The sequence below is a fragment of the Harpegnathos saltator genome, unplaced genomic scaffold, assembly GCF_003227715.2.
Source record: "Harpegnathos saltator strain DR-91 unplaced genomic scaffold, Hsal_v8.6 scaffold536, whole genome shotgun sequence".
Taxonomy (NCBI): Eukaryota; Metazoa; Arthropoda; class Insecta; order Hymenoptera; family Formicidae; genus Harpegnathos; species Harpegnathos saltator.
In genome coordinates, this window is record NW_020230356.1 from 366,289 (window position 1) to 383,163 (window position 16,875).

General features: G+C 49.0%; 1 protein-coding gene across 1 annotated transcript in view; it reads right to left on the reverse strand.

Moving 5' to 3' along the window:
• The window catches only part of LOC105187964 (uncharacterized), a 124,276-nt gene that overhangs the window by 27,435 nt on the left and 79,966 nt on the right, over positions 1-16,875 (reverse strand). The window contains exons 2-4 of the mRNA XM_011149138.2: positions 10,683-11,139; positions 4,388-4,621; positions 3,374-3,849 (exon numbers count right to left, since the gene is read on the reverse strand). Coding sequence (XP_011147440.2) covers positions 3,374-3,849; positions 4,388-4,621; positions 10,683-11,139 — 1,167 coding nt within the window. The remainder of the gene's footprint in view (positions 1-3,373; positions 3,850-4,387; positions 4,622-10,682; positions 11,140-16,875) is intronic.

Genomic DNA, 16,875 nt, shown 5'->3' on the forward strand with positions numbered 1-16,875 from the left:
ATACGTCGGTCGTCAGTCAGTCGTTCGATGTAACGATTACTCGAATCGATTTGAGAAAACGGGTTCAAGGAAGCGAGCGAGCGCTTCATTTCGCGCGCAGCGCGAAAATCTACCCGACACGCGCCGCTTCGCTCGCCACCCTTCTGAGAACCGCTGCCCCGGGCAGGTGCCGCGAGGGTAATAACTACGCCTGCCCGTCAAGCATCGAACAACCGGTGTGTTGTTAAATCGCGCCATTAACGTACTAAGGACGAGTCCCGTGTCACCGGGAGAACGCATTCAGCGGATGAATTGAATGTTTTTGCTGCTCCGAAAACTGGGGTTTGCGAGTTGTTGTTCGAGCCCGCCATTCCGTTTAATCCTTTCGGCTGCTCGGCACCGACATTTTTTTGGTCCGTGGAATGGAAATTGATTTGCTCGCTCGTTTCCGAATAAACTGTCTCGACTAAAATGTTGACGCACGGACAAGTTGATTCGGACGCGCGCCAAGTACCGTACTAAAAATGCGGAGTCATGTTACGTCGCTGCATCGCGAGGTTCCGGAAGAGTAAAACAAAAAGTAGATGTCATCCGATCGAGTAATCGCTGAGAGATTATACGTTAACACGAGAAGCGGACTCTCGAAGCGCCTCTGAGAATTATCGGGAGTACCGTTTACGAGTATCCGAGAGACAGTTACATTTTTATCAATGCTAAGCAACATTTGCATTTTAATAGCGGTTCCCCGAGTATCTTCTTAATCTTTACAACAACGACGCAAAAAGTAACGGGTGAAAATAATCCCACGGATTATTGATCGCGGACGCCGCCGCGGTCGTTGTCGTCGTCGTCGTCGTCGTCGTTGTCGTCGCGCGCGCGATCAACAGCTCCTTCCGAATGCATGAGACTGAAATTGAAAATATGTAGATTTCACGCGTCGCGGTGTAGGCACGTTCGCGGGAAAAGTGCGCGAGCGGCGACGCATTCGCAACCGGCAATCGATCAAATCGCTCCAAAATTGTCGGCGACGGGGGAGGGGGGGGGGGTAAATCATACATTAACCATTCCGGAGTTCACCGCGGCCGGGGGAGAAAGCGAGCGACTTTTCGCGCGGAAACAATCGGCTCGGACGTTTTTCACGTGTATCGCGTGTGCATTATGCAGGTCCGCGCGGACCCGACAGGTCTCCACCTCGAGTTCTCTTCTCAGTCTTCGCTACGAGTTGGCGAGAATTTGGGTCGAAACGGTCGGCAAAAATACGCGCAACGACGTGACTGTCACACGAATCGCGACTGCATTACGGATCAGTTGTAGTAACAGAATTTCTCGCCTGTTCGTCGGCCGAGATGTGGCAGATTACACAGAAACACACACACACGCAAGCAAACGTATCGCGACTCTGTTATAAACGTTAACGAGGGAAAATTATTAGTCCTCTGGATAGTCCGCGCGACGAATGGGGATTTATGAAGGGGCGATTGATTGATCCGAGCCCAGGTCACATATCAACAACGTGCGTTTTTTTCTCAGCAGGATTACCGGCGAGCAGACGCGTCTTCCAGAACAAGCCGCGTCGTTAGGATGCTTTAAATTACGAGACATTTCCCACTGTGTCATTAAGCGTCGTGAAACACGTGAAAAATAGCGCAGCGCGTTGCAATCAACAACGCGCGTCATCGCGCCCTCCTCACCCTTCTCTCTTAACCCAATGAGGCTTAGTGCCATACAATCTGTTACGCGAAAACGGAGCGAAATTAATGTCTTAACGAGATAAAAATGTTAAGACGCGATGCATCGGCGGATATCCGCGTAACGAGCTGCCTTTTTATGGAAATTTCCGCGGGAGCGTATAATCACGCGACTTCGCCAGCTCTTAGAGATTTTAATCGCTGTAATACACTCACGTTATCTCGTGATCATGCTCGAAACGCACGTACGAATAAATTAATAAGCGCACCTGAACGCGCAGGAGCACGGGAGTATCACACAAGTACTCCTCGTCCCCTCCTCGCTGGCCGATCATTTGCAAGATTCTAGCACAATCTTCAGTCACCCATCATCGCCGGGCTATTCATCTTTATCAGCTGCTCGTTACCGCATGTAACAAGGACGCTCGGTCGTGTAGTCATCACCGAGACAGACAGACAGACAGACAGAGAGAGAGAGAGAGAGAGAGAGAGAGAGAGAGAGAGAGAGAGAGAGAGAGGGGGGAGGGAGGGAGGGAAGGGAGGAGGAAGGGGAGAAAAAAGAAGAGAGAAGAAAAAGAGAATTTAAGTCTGTGCAAAGTTCGTCGGGCGGAGAGATCAGGGCCGATGATAGATCTCGCGCGAGCGCGTGGGAATACAGGTGCTGTCCGCCCCCGACAAAATAAGATTTGCGCAAGCGTTGTCAGCCGTGCAGGAAAGTTTTATGTGTGCATAATCCATACTCCGATATATCTTCCGAAATCCTGTTACTGTCAACGGACATAACCGCGTGCGCGCGCGCTCACATATTCTCGCACGTTCCCTTCTCTCTTGCCGGCGGGTTCTCTTTTCTCTCTCTCTCTCTCTCTCTCTCCCCTTCTCTTTCCCTTCAAACCGCTCGTTTTCACCCGTCGCGATCACGGAGGTCTCACGCGATCGGCGTCGCCGTCGCGGGTTCTCGGCTTACGGTGAATATCGCTTGCAACAATAAGTTGATTACGCGCGAGCGGATATTAATCACAGATTAATTGGACGCGTTAATTGGTCGACATACGCCGCTGCGCTTTTTCCGCGATAGGTGCATCCTCGTCTCGATCTTGTGAAGACGCGGCGAAGGAATTTAGATCATAAGCACGGAAATTTTCGCAAATATCACGAATTCTGCCAATATTACACGTAAAATAAAAATACCTGTATAAAACGGAAATAAAAATGGCGAGTCTTTTATAATGGATCTTTTAACCCGTAAGGCTTCCTATTGTGTCGAGGACGAAGGACTGATTGAAATATGAGAAATGTCAATTTTTTCATTGTGAAAATATCCGGAGGAACGGCGGTATTTGAGAAAAATTTTCCCTTATACATACATCGGAGAATGCAGGATTGAAATTTTAGCTCCAACTTCAACCTGAACTGCCTGACATTCTGGAGCATCAATGGAGATTTTATTTATATACAGAAATAAAGTCCTACTTTGAATGGCAGAAAACACACAATTTTCCATTTGTAAGTCTTCAACAGTGCCCTCTTGGCAAAGTTGTAAAGTTAAATGCAATCAAAGAAATCGGCCTAGGCTTCAGCGTATTAAATTAGCGTGAAATAGTATATTAAAGCAGGATCAAAGGCTGCTTGAAGACGCTATCGAAGGATCCGCGAGAGAGGAGTACAGAAGAAAGTACAGTGACACTAAAAACACAATTGCCGCTTACCTGGTGTCACGCTCGGAAACGGCTGTCCCGGCAACGACGGGGGATGCTCGTCCTCGGGCGAACGCTCCGACGCGTAGCCCTGATCCTGCGGCTCACCGCCGCTGGCTAGCTTGCTCAGCTTGAGGTCGACGCACTTGCCGAACTGCTGGCGATGCTTGAGCAGCTCGCAGTCGGGCTTGTGCAACATCAGCTCGTCGTCGTCGCCATCGTTCGGGGCGTTCATCACGATGCACGGCTGCGAGGACGACGAGTTCGATTCGAGGCTCCTGCCGCTGTTCCTGGTATCCTGCTTGCGCTTGGGCAGTGTGCCGACCAGATCAAGGTCCGCGTTTCGGTGGCACCTGTCCTCCATGGGTACACCGCGACCATATCTCCTGCCGGAGTCGCCGAGCACCGTGTCGGCGCTGCGATTTCTCTTCACCGAGTCGAAGTTACCGTGGCGACACCGCACCAGGTCGAGATCGCTTTGCTGGTACCTGGCGATGCGAGAGCGGGGTCATGGGGTTAATTCTCCTCCAGCACGGAGAGATTCGCGTGTTCGTTTCTATCCGGGGAGGGCGAGAGTCGTTATGTACGATACGCGAGAACGATTTTCTGGGGGATACGAGATGCGGAAGGACCGTGGGGCGCACGAAGGACGACTCGATGAGTTCGAGATGGGAAGTTCGTGGAGGCTCGCGTTCGATGCGAGCGAGCGCGATCGATCGACGGAGGCTGAAGTCCGAAGGGACGTTCCCGGAATTCTTCGGATTGCCGGGCCTCCGTAGCGCGCCGATCCTCGACAGTTCCGATGCGCGATGAAATGTCGGGATCGCGTGTAAGTGCGAAGGACGATAGATTCCTGGAATTTATCGGGGATAATTAACGGGCCCTACACGCGGGCGCGCTCGACGTCGCGCGGTATCTCTCCCTCTTTCTTGTTTTTCTCCGCGCCGTCCGCGTCGTCCGGGCAGTTACGAAATTAGACAGTTATACATGGCGAATTGTTTTTACTTAGTCAGTCCTTGCACGTACCTCCAAGGATCGTTCTCGTCTAGGGAATCCTGCGACCGGTGCTTCACGAGGTCCAAAGTGCCGGTTGGCCCGCTGTCGGAGAAATGCACCCCTAACGACCGTTTCTTGTGCGGCAGTGTGCCGCCGAAATTCCCGCCGATAGTATCGGACATGATGTTATTGTTATCTCGCCGATCGTCGTCCAGCGCATCCTTATCGTCCAGGTGATTCGGCAGCGAGCCGCAAAATTTGTACCTGCGGAAAATATATATCAGTTACCTTTGAAAACAATCGTCGAGGAATTGTCGTTGATTTAACGTTATTGGCGGTGGATAAAAAGACATTGCTTGATAATATTTCTATTGCGGTTAGATAATATTTCTAACGGAATTTTATTAAAGAAATTTTAATAAGACCAACAATTGCAATGCTATAGATAGAGGGGATAGAGGGAGGATTGAAATTGAATGGATATTTTCTTTCTTTAATAGAGTTAATATTTTACAATCTCTGAACGTTTACTTTTATTCATGCAAATTTATCGGGAATATCGAAAAGTACATTGGCTGATAGGCGAAGCCGAAAATACATAGAGCGCAGAATAAACTTACAAAAATATTATCTCTCACGAGGTGCGTTATACATTACATCATGTTACATGTTGCATACTACCTCCCTCTGCTTCTTTGCTTTATTTTCATCACAAGCATGAGAGATGAAAGATGAAAGCACCGCGAGAAGGAAATAAGTTTAAAAGGTATGCGGGGCGGCATTTCGCGTAATAAGCTGCCGCCAGAAAGCGTCAAATTTTGTAGGAAAAATGCATTACGGTAATTTACATAATTCGCGGTTCAACGTTTCAGCGTCCGTTATTTCGCGTTATACGCTCGATGGCTACGGTTGCAAACGATCGTTTCGTGTAACCCCGCTAATTCTCGCGTATGTAACGAACCGCGTGAAACGCGACGCGCGCGTAAATTTGCGCGCTTAAGAAGATTACGTCCGTTTAACCAGCGAATGCCATTGTCGCGCTTGTAATATCGGCGCGAAGATTGAAACGAAAAAAATATATATTTACGTCGTATATGTATATATATATATATATATATATGAAAAGTATATAAAATATATATACGTAAACCGCGCACACACACATAATGCGAGGGGGAAATTCTGTCGTGACGGCACGTTCGCGCGTTATATGACATACGTGACACTCGAACAAGGTGAAATCGAGCGCATCGGAATTGCTCGAAAATATCGCCGCGTATGATGTTCGCAAGATATGCAGTGGCTTCTATGCGCAGGAATTGCGATAGAATAAACGTGCATGTATGTACTTTCGAAATACATATCATAAAAGCAAATCTGTTATTCCATTAGGAATAGCAGTTGCTTGAAATTTGTTGTGCGCGTTCTGCCGAATTATAATATAATTAAGATGTACTAACAAATTTCAAAATTTTAAATAAAAATATAATTATTAAAAACTTTAGATAAAAAATATTATTTAAATAATACTTAAGATCGAAAATAAATATTATATATATTTTTTCTGATGTATGCGTTTGCATATATTTATCAAATTTTTTCATTTTATTAAAAATTCGAAGATGTAAGATCGTGATTTTGATATTTCTCTTTTGTATTTCTTTTCTTTTTGTTCTTTATTATTGTTGCCTATGTATTTTATTCTAGTCTATTTTGCTATTATTCTAAGATTATTATTATTATTATTATTGCAACATGAATCAGAAGAAGCTTTATACATTCGACATAGTATCGCGATACGTGGCAACGTTTTATTTACACGACGTTAATAATACCACGTTCGTGTGTCGTCGCGGAATGCTCTGTGCGATGACACGCACTGTACCAGGAAACAGTATAGGAAGCTTTATTAATAATTTGTACGTGACATCATCCGCCGTAGTTCGCTTTCACGCCCGGTGGATAGGCGAATGCCTGCGCAAACCTTCACGGCATGCATAAGCGCACAACCGCGCAAGACATCTAACCTTTCACCGATCTCTACTCTCTTCGACCTCTCGTTGTGTGATATCCCCGGTAGAGAGCTTAAAAATTCTATCTCGTGTTTCCGCTCATGTATGGTACAACGATAAAAATAACACTGTCACACTGTAAAATATAACATCCGATAACTGCAAACGCCACGAGAAACGTAAATTACGTCATATTAAAATTCATGAGTCTTTTGTATATTATTATAAACTTGCGGCATCACCTGACCTTTGACCGTTCCCTTTGACTTAATTTCACCTCTTGCCTCTCGTGACGCATAAAAGATGTACTTTCCCAGTGCAATATATCGACAATAGAAATTCGAACAAGACGCGACACGCGCACTCGCTGGTCACTCGGTTAAAATTAAATTTTAATCAATAGCGACTTTTGTCATAATTTTATATCTGGCCGAGGGTTAAAATTAATATTTTATATCTTTGCACATATCTTATCGTGCTTTCAAATATGACGCGAATAAAATATTGTATTGTGACGACCCGCAGACTCTGTGCTCGCAGAGAGAGATCACGTTCTTTTGCGCCCGTGAAGAAAACCGAGTTTATCCCTTTGCGATAATATATAATAATAAATGAAAAGAAAGAGACGGTATCCTCAGACTCGGAGTAAACGAACGGCAAACGGGGTGGCGATTCGAGCGCGTATTACCGGCATTGTTGCTGCCGCGTTAGACAACAGCACTTATGCAAATGAGATCAGGAAACGCGCCGGCGCCTTTTAATATCCTTGCAGGCTGCTCTTTTATTTATTTCCGCGTGCCCTTATCCCTGCCCGAGGGTTCTCCATTCCCTTCCGACCTACCTACATATCGTCCACGTGTAAAGGAGGGTTTAATGGAAGCCGCCCCAGTTCAGCGACTGGCTGACCTTAGAGGTACTTTAAATTATCTCGCGGCAACTTGTTACTACCGGAGGCGCCGCGACACACTGCCAGTTGCTCCGTTGCAGCCGCCGTGAGAGAGCGAGAGAAAGAAACAGAGGGAAAAAGGAGAGGGACGAGCAGACCATGCGCCCAGGAAACGCCGATGCAGGCAGGTCTTTCTGTTCTTACAGCACCGCTGCGAGATCCAGGGGCAATCTTCGGGCTGCTGAAGTTCGCCCCGTCGCGGTTTTACTTTAAACGCGAGCACACCGGCGCGTGCTTGATTCAGTTGTTACCGGAGGCGAACCGCGAGCGAGATCGACACGCCGGGATTTTGAAACTTGCGCGCGCGAGAGAGACGCGGAGCGGAAAAAGCGAAGGCGATGAGTTTTGTTTGCGTTCGTTCTCAGAACCGAGATATTCGACCGAGATATCAACTCAGACGCGTAAAGTCTGAATAAAATACGATAACACCTCGAGCACGTGGATAACGAGAGATGCATTTTGAAATGCACGGCGAAAAACGACACGAAAGATTAATTAGACGTACACAGGCAGTCCGCGAATGCTGGATTAAATATCGCGCGTCGGTGACTTAACGAACGGCGGCCGCGAGCTCGGCGCGCGCGCGCGCGCGAAGCTCATTAAAGAGAAATTAACAAGACTTCTACCTCGGACGGATTTCTATCACTAATAGTCCTCGATGGGAGTACGCGCGCGGCTGGCAATTGCCTACGGTAAGATCGCGGTGAGAGAGAGAGAGAGAGAGAGAGAGAGAGAGAGAGAGAGAGAGGGAGAGAGAGAGAGAGAGAGAGAGAGGGAGAGACGGTCTCGGTCTCTCTTTACTCTAACCCGTTATTACGAAGGACGCGCGAAGAAAAACGAGGAACGGTAGATGGGAAGGAGGGGGGAGAGCGAGATGCAAATAATTATTAATTTAGTAACACGACGAGGCGGTTGCGAGCGCGCGCGGGCCGGCTCGTTTTCTGCCAATTTATCACCGTCATTTATCACCGTTATCACACGGTCAGACGTAATTCACCTTCGGATTAACGATCTCGACCATTCGCCGGGGCGCCTACATGGCCAACGGCCTGCCGGTTGGACGAGCGGCAGTAAAGGGATATTAGCGGCATACGTGGTATCATGTTTTCACACGGTAACCTTATTGTTGGTTGACCGTCTTAGACGGCTTAGGCGAGTCAGCACACAGCATTCGACTGTGCATTCGATGAGGAACCCGATGAGGCAGCTGATACGACGAGGAATTTTCTCGCGTTGTGACATTCTCACGTCCTCCCCTCTCCTTGCTCTCTCTCTCCCTCTCTCTTTCTCTCTTGTGAAGATTCTCCCGGTAACGGAGCTCGCGCGTCTCCCGTTCGGATTTAATTAGCACGCGTTTCCGGTCCGGGGCTTCGTCGCTTTGTGTGTGCAGTCTCTCAGTCAGGACTAAATGTAGACACTCCTGTGATTTACACGAAGATATCGATCCCTAATCCTCCGCGGAATAATGGGGGGGACGATCACGGGGGGGGCTCTACATCGTTTGATTTGCGATCGATCTTCAGCGATCTCGCGCGAGATCGGATTCTTCTTCGTTCTTTCTAATCTGTTTCACCTTATTAAGGAGCCCGTCCCGCTAATTGGCTCCGCTAAACGAACGCTTTCCTCAACGGCTCCACCGTCGGGTGTTGGAAAATTATCACGCGAAATAATATCGCCGCAAACTGCGGATCACAAATCGGATAGAACAACACAATCGTGGGTATTAACAATGTTAACCCGAGGACCGACGTGTTTGCACAACGTCGCTTTTGTTACGACGCTCGGGGATATTCCCCGAGGTAATTATACGAGTTTCCCGCAATAATATTTCATTTCGACGAACCCGCGAAGGGAATTTGTTCTTCGCGACTTTTGCGATAAGAGAAAAGACTCGAAGGTAAAAAAGTTGAAAGTAAAAGAGGTAAAAAAAAAAAAAAAAAAAAAAGAAAAGAAGAAAGAAAATAAAGCATCTTCTAATTAACGCGTCTCCCGACGTTGTTCCGTTCTAGCGAAACGAAAATACGACGAAGGTGCGCGGTAACGTTTCAACTTTCGAAGATCTGCCTATTTCGTCGATGCTAGGAGAAACGAGTCGAGCACACCGTGCTCGTCCACACTGTGGAGCCTGAGAGACTCTCTCGGGAGAGACTGAGCCGTGGAGCGTCGCAAACTCCTGCGAGCGAATTTGCTCTCGAGGGACTCCTTCGCGAAAAGATACGCGTGGTAAACTCAATCCTTTTTTCGACGGACAAAGGCCGCGGGCGGAGAAGCTAAAGACTAGGAGGGATTTAATTTCTTATCACCGCGTGGGAATCGTGGGTAAAGACCAGTTCACACCGATAGCGGGCAAGAATGACTGAGAATTCCGTCAAGTGGGAGTTACCCTCCTTCCTCGTACTCGTCGTGCATTAGACTGGCGCAGTGCTCAGAGGAACGAGAGGAAGAAACGGCCGATTGTAATAATAACATCATCAATTCGTTCTTTCCTCGTAATATTGGGGCGAGCGAGAGTGCGAGAGGGCAGGAGGAGAAGGAGGAGGAGGAGGACGGGCGGAGAGGGGGCGGGGAGAAAAGGAGGTAACGATGCTACGGATAGATTGGCGCCGAGCGAGAAAACTCTCGATCGTGAATTGACCTTTTCCGCGGCGTGCTGCAACACGACTCTCCCCGTGGTAGCGTTTCACTAGCTTTTCGTGCCGTTGAAAAATTAACAGGCCGCGAGGCGGGCATCACAAAGAGGCCTCCACTAATCTCGCGCCATGAGAAGAGCGTGATCGGAACACCTCGCGTCCTCCTTCTCCATACGGTAATATTGCATGGTTCTTAATCCCGTCTTCCCGTGTACACGAGGCCGACTTCGCGTCTCTACTCCGTGTGTAACCTCGGCCCGGCTTTAATCGGACTGCGATCTGATTTCGTATTTATGAACGGCGTCTGGCTCTACAATCTCGTACTTCCCGCTCGGAAAGTTGCAACGCGAGCAGAAAAGATTACGAGCATCCTCTTACCACCACGTGCCAGCGCCCGTGATAAGAAGTTACTCGAGTAATTAAGCGAGCCAAATCGCACGATTTAGCGCGCTCGAATCGCACGAATAACGCGCCTCGGAATAAACCAGCGGGAAAAAAAATATACATATACATACACACATCGATAACAACACACAGGGCTGAAGCGTGTTTCGAGAGCGCGCAACAGGTTAAAAATACCATATAAATGCAATTCCCTTCATCGAGGGTGAAAAAGCACGTTGAATGGGAAGCCGAAAAATGCAAGATCGCGCGCTACGAGTCGGAGTGCCGCGAGATAAAAGCGTAACGACAGTTCGTAGCGAGATAAAAAAAAAGCGTAACGTCGTTCTACCGACCTTTCCCTCTGCGCGCTGGAGCAAGGCACCAGTATCTTGCCCATGCTGTTGAGCTTGCCCTTAGGGTCGCAGAGATTCCCGGAGGATTGAGTGCGCCGGCCGGTGAGGCCCTTCCCGTTGTGCCTGCTCAGGTTCGAGCCCATTGTCGACTGCTCGGTCGCGATTGGCTTCTTCGCTTGCTCGTCCTCGCGTCGATTCACGGCATTTCCGGGAGTGTTCTCCTTGTTCGGCCAGTCGAAGTACCCGCTCACATCCTTGGCATTGACCCTGCACGATATCGGCGGCGGGGGTGGCGCCGGCCGGTTCCTCTTGCCGCCGGAAACGACCTGCAACTGCGGCCGACAGCCGCGCCGGCGGTTGCTGGATTGCGGCGACTCGTTGTTACTCACCGACAGCCGCTGCACCTTCCAGCCCTCTTGGCCACCGCTGGTGGACGGCACCGTCACCACCTCCTCACCTGCAACCGTGTAAACATCCGATGAAAACGCGCTGAGGAAGCAGTGTCTGTTGCGTTTGTTGCTGTAATCGCACGGTGACGGGACTATAGTCGACAGAGCCACTTTTACGTTCGTTAAACGATCGTTAAGGAGGAAATTACAGGCCGTGCTTAAGGTTATTTCTACGAATTTTTGCGAATTTTCACAGAAACGATAAGATCAATGGATCGGAAATTTTCACAGTGTATTCATTAACGTTCGAAGTATAAGGATAAATTTGTTACTATCTACGACATTTTGTTAAACTGTCGACACGCAAAACTACTGAATCGAATAACTTGAAGTTTTTACACAATATACAGTAGACATGTAGTTTTTCGCCCTTATACCTCGAACACAGTTATATCTTATTTTATTCATTTTTTTAAACATGATTACAAGTTGGAAAAAGTTTCATTTTCGATTTCTTTTTGTACAGTCATTATTTTTCCAAATCTGACACAGTTGAGGCCGAAGACGACCATAATTTTAATAACATTAACTATTTTATTCTCTCAGTGCGACCGTGTCGGTCGTTCCGCTGCGCTACGGCAAATTTTACATCTCTTCCTCCTTCCCCTCTCACTTTTTTCTCTCTCATTCAATGTCTGATTCTTATGAAACCAACGTCCTGTTTCATACTCCCTTTTATTTTTATTTTTTGTTATATAATTATGTTTCCTTTCTTTTCTTTTAGAACTATTTTTCAGTATTCAGTAATCTGTATATTCCTTTCTCTTGCCGTAGCGCTCTTAGCTGGTAGACTCTCTAGAGTGACAATAAACGCATTTATCTACCTATCTATCTCTCTCCTTCTCTCGTTTTCTCTTCTCTCTTGCAGAATACGCTTGCTCGTACACCCGCAATTTCGTAGCAAACGGCACGCCGCGAAATTGCGCCCGGCTTTGGCTGGGAGTTTCCTTTCCGTTTTCAGCTCTCACTGTGAGCTGCACAGTGCGTGCGTGCGTGCGTGCGTGCGTGCGTGCGTGCATGAGCGGGTATGTTTGACTTTAGAGCGGCGCGCCGCATCGCGAAGACACCGACGGGATATTATTAAAAAGCCGAGACGACCTCGTGTGACTCGCCGCCGATATTTGGCTCACAATGCGGCGTTAATTCCGCAATTTGTTATTGTCCAGATGTATGTTCGCGGGTAGCTGCGATGTTTGTTGCGGAATTGCGCATTACCATGGCTGTACATCGCCCGCGTGGGTTAACATTGCATTATGAGCTGACCGTTCAAATATTAACACAGGTCTGGATAATCGGACCAAACGAAACTGCCAACGCCACAGCCCTTCGATTGTACTCGCGCTGTCCCTCCCGTCCGTCTCGCCCGCATTTATCGGAGTCACGAGACTTTGTATCGGGCTCTTTAATGGGGGCACGTCGTGTCGCACGGCGGTGAAGATCATATCGCGCGTCCCAAACGCGGTTGCGCAAAGTGCCGGGTGTGTCGCGTGTCGGGACACGCTTGATTCGTGGGGCACGACGGTGCGATTTTTCGTTTTGCGCGCCTTAGCCTCGGGACTGTCGTAATAAAGTCAAGTTGGGAAGGCCGGGTAGGGTGCGAGGCAAAGAGAGAAAAATACGGAAGCTTCCTTATGAAATAGTGACATGAAACTTGGCCGCGGGATCCGCCGCGTGACGCAACTGCGCTCTAAACAGTCAGGCCGCTGCATTTATACTTGAGTTTCTTGGCTGCCACTTTGGGCTGCCCTTTTTGCGAGCGAGACGAGAAATCGGGGGGAGGGGGACTGAAGCTGTAAATCGCTGTTTCTCGCTGTGACGCGATGGATCGGCACGAGGTGTGCGATGCTATGATCCTCGTGTTAAGCAGCGGTGTCAATTCGCGCGTCTGACTTCCTCGATGCCAGCGGTGTCTCACGACGATGATCGATCATCGCCCATGATCTCGCGTGTCTACGCTGCATCGGAGATTGATGCGCGTCGCGAAGAACAGGGAGTGTCGAGTAGATTTGGACGGTCAACAGTACGCGCGGTTCTAGGCAAACACAGCTTCGCTGTGCTACGCCGCTTGAAATATTCAGAAATTTCTTCACTTACGTGATGTACTTTCCTCCATGGTTTCTCCATAGCTGAAATATTAGCATAACGGCTTGTAAACTGAAGGGGAGACCGGGAACGAGAGGTTTTTAGGCAAGTCGAACTCTCGAGCCGGAGAGAAAGGAAATTTAACGCTCCCTACAACTTTAATTGGATTTCATCCTAAGAGGATTTTAATTTCAGGGTCGATTACGAAGATATTTAACGCTGGAAACTGACAAATTGCGAAAAACTGCGATCTCTCTCTCTCTCTCTCTCTCTCTCTCTCTCTCTCTCTTCTCTCTTTCGTCTCTCCTTCTCAATGGAGAAGAATCAGCTTTGTTTTAGTCCGAGATTCTTTCGGTGTAGTGATTTACTCGCGCGAAACATTAGCCGACTGACTCGGAAAATAGCCGGAAAATTTCGCCGTTCGATAACTGCAAAATACGAGTCGCGCTCGCGCGACTGTTTTGTAGTGTTATGTTTTACGTTCTACCGATTCACCGCAGCGTACCGAGGTCCGAGTCACTAATAACTACGGCGCACGAGGCGCATTGCATAACTGTATTATTAATGCGGCCGGCATGCATGCACGTGCATCGCGCGCATTCAGCTCCACGCATCTAGCGAGCGCAGCTGGCCATCGAAACGCCACGTTCATATCGCGGTCGCTTGTTGTGTCTACGAGCGGAAAGTTTTAATTCGACGCGAGCGAGAGAGAGAGAGAGAGAGAGAGAGAGAGAGAGAGAGAGGATCGACGTCGGTGGTCATCAGCGCGTTCGTCGCGAAAGAATGAGAGCGCCGGTGTACTCTCGGCCGGACGAGTCGTAAATTACAACGATTCGTTCTCGCGAAAGCAAAACGCTCTTCAGCCAGCGAGTAGCGTCGTACTTCTGCGAGTCTGCAAATTGTGGAATTTTAGCGGAGAAATTACGTCCACCCTGCGAAAAAACCCTGCGCGGGTTATCGCGAGCATTGCGATGAAGAAAGGTTGTCGAATAAAAAAGTTTCGTTTCTTCTCCCCGATTATACGTCTTAAGTATTTAATTACCCTTGCCCCTCGTGCGAGATTACCCAGACACTCGTGCGAGAAAACTTTCTTTTTAATTCGAGATATGGAATGTGCCGCCGCGCTGCGCCGTTTGTCGCTCCCACAAGCGGAAGATTGTAATTCGAGGAAAGACTCGGTCATTAACACACGAGGAGAAAATGCCTGGGAGTCATACTTCGCATGCTTGTACTTGATTTCTTGCGAGAAAGTATTACGCTGGCGATTCCGTGGTTATCGGGACGATCAACCGTTAACGGTAATCGCATTAGTTCGCACATCCGGCGAACATATTCGTTAAAGTGCGGATAAAACGTATCGCGTCGAGCTGGCGTTTGGAACAGAAAGACCGGTCGTTTGTTTAAACAATTATTAAAATATGTTCTAAGCAGCGCACACCAACGGAGCCCGAGTCTCTTCCAAGGAAAGAGAAAGAGAAAAAAAAAAAAAACAAAAACATGCACCGCACTCCGTCTCGTGCGGAATGTGTAAGAATATTTCCAAACAAATTTGCAAGTGTTCTAAATTATTCCCTCTGAATGTCGTCTCGAAAGTATTTTCTAAAGCGACACTCTGCGCTCTTCGCGGCAGAGTAACCGGCTTCGTGTAAATATTATCTCTATCTTCAAGTGACGTAATCTGGCCTCGCCTCGAACGTCTCCGTAAAATCCGCGAGCTTTATCTTACCGACTTGCTCGCACATCGGGCGTATTTTCTTTGCATTATTCGCGGCGGTTCCACCCCACGTGTACATATACGAGCCATTTCGGCCAAAGTCGTTGCCACAGCCGTTCGGTTAGTCCGCGCGAGACCGTCGCTTTATACGGCACGATCGAGACAAAAGTCGAACATCAGCTGCAACGTGCACCTTCTGAGAAGAGCTTCAAGCAGCTCTCGCAGGAAGGATCGCGCGTTCCCGTTTTGCGGCGAGTGCCGCGATGTCGGGGAGTGTCGCTTTTCCCGGGGCTTGTTTCACGAAAGGCGACGAAAGGAGCAAGCGATTATTTGGCTTAATACGTGGTCCTCGGCGCGGCATGTCGTTTATCTCGCGTACGAGTTCACCGCGCACGCGAGATCACCGTTGCGCCGGTAATTGCGTCTCACCGGTGCGTGACGCATTTATAACGCGCGCGTTCGCAATAGCGTCCAGCGGAGAGAAAGATACACGTATCCGGTGGAAAAAAAAAGAGAAGAGAGAGAGAGAGGGGGGGGGGAGAAAAAATCCTGCTTCGATGTAAAGTGCGGCGCAGGAGCGTGCGTCGAACGTTAGAGCTAGAGGCGGAAAATCCTCTAACAATTTGCTCCCTGGGAAAAGATTACATATTGCAAAAAAAGAGATAACGCGCCGGCGGGGTGGTTGTTCGATTGTTATTTCGTTCGGCGCAGTGGCTTTTAACAAAGGGACGACGCTTTTAACGGCAACTAACCGCCGCGCCTAACTCGCCTCGTCCGTTATCGCGACGATATCGCGAAACGATTCCTGCCTATCGAGCCGCTCTCTCTCTCTCTCTCTCTTTCTTTCTCTTTGTGTACCAGCTGCAAAACGATCCTGCTATTGGCTATTATCGCGTAACGCGACCGCACGTAGTGCGCACACCACTTAAATCACTGCCGACGAATCTGACGAGAGCAGGAATTCATGTCAGGCACCTAATTTCGAAGAAAGCGCCGGGATTTTCCCGGGGAATTTACAAACAAGGGCTTCCCTGCCGAAGCGCTCTCTCGACGCACGTCGGGAGGATTTCTATTGGGAAAAAATCGGTTCTATCCTGGGCAGGGGCAGGTTTGGGCAGGCAGGTAAAAAATGCTGCGATCGACAAACGTGCAGCAGCAACAACGTGGGTGCGCGCGAAACGTGTATTTTCCTGTTATTTTCCCGCTGGGATCGAACGAGGATAATTGTGAGCGTTTCCCGCTCGAGAAAGCGGGCGCTTTCGTCGATTCCGGCACGGTAACATCGCGGATCGTTGATTCGCAATCGGCCGGTTGCGGGAGGGTAACGACAACGGCAGCGGCACGTTCGATCTGATCGATGGGTTGGCACTAAAATCAGCACGCCGCGTTAGCCGGCCGGTTTTATGAGAGAGTCTGTCGACGACGAGCGGGCAATTATTTCGATCGCTTCCGCCCGCGCGGCTTCCGGCCGAGAATCAATCCGGGCGGACGGGGGTTGGTAAAACGCAGGAAATTGATGGGCGTGCGAGTCGACCTCGGCAAGATTATTGACATCGTAAAGCAGCCGGCTGCTGATCCGAAATTTATTGTGTCGGGGATTTTCTCGGCCGGCGCGGCAAGCGCGCTCATCTCGCACGTGCTCGAGAAATCCGCACGCAGCGATCGAGCTTGTGAAATTGGCGCGTCCGGTGGAGAGAGATACCGAAAGTCGTGCGCCGCACTCGCGCGCGTTTGGCGCATGTTCGACGAAGAGGTCACTCGGAGGGAATCAACGACGAGCAGGCATCTTCGAAAAATGGAGTTCCGATACACAACGGAGGGTAGACGTTAAATCTCTCCCTTTCTCTCTCCCTCTTGGAGAATTTCTCTGGCGGTTAATTTTACGTGAAATTTCGTAGCATTTGTCCGCCACTTGGCCGCGCCGGGAAAATCTGATTCGAGGCCTTAA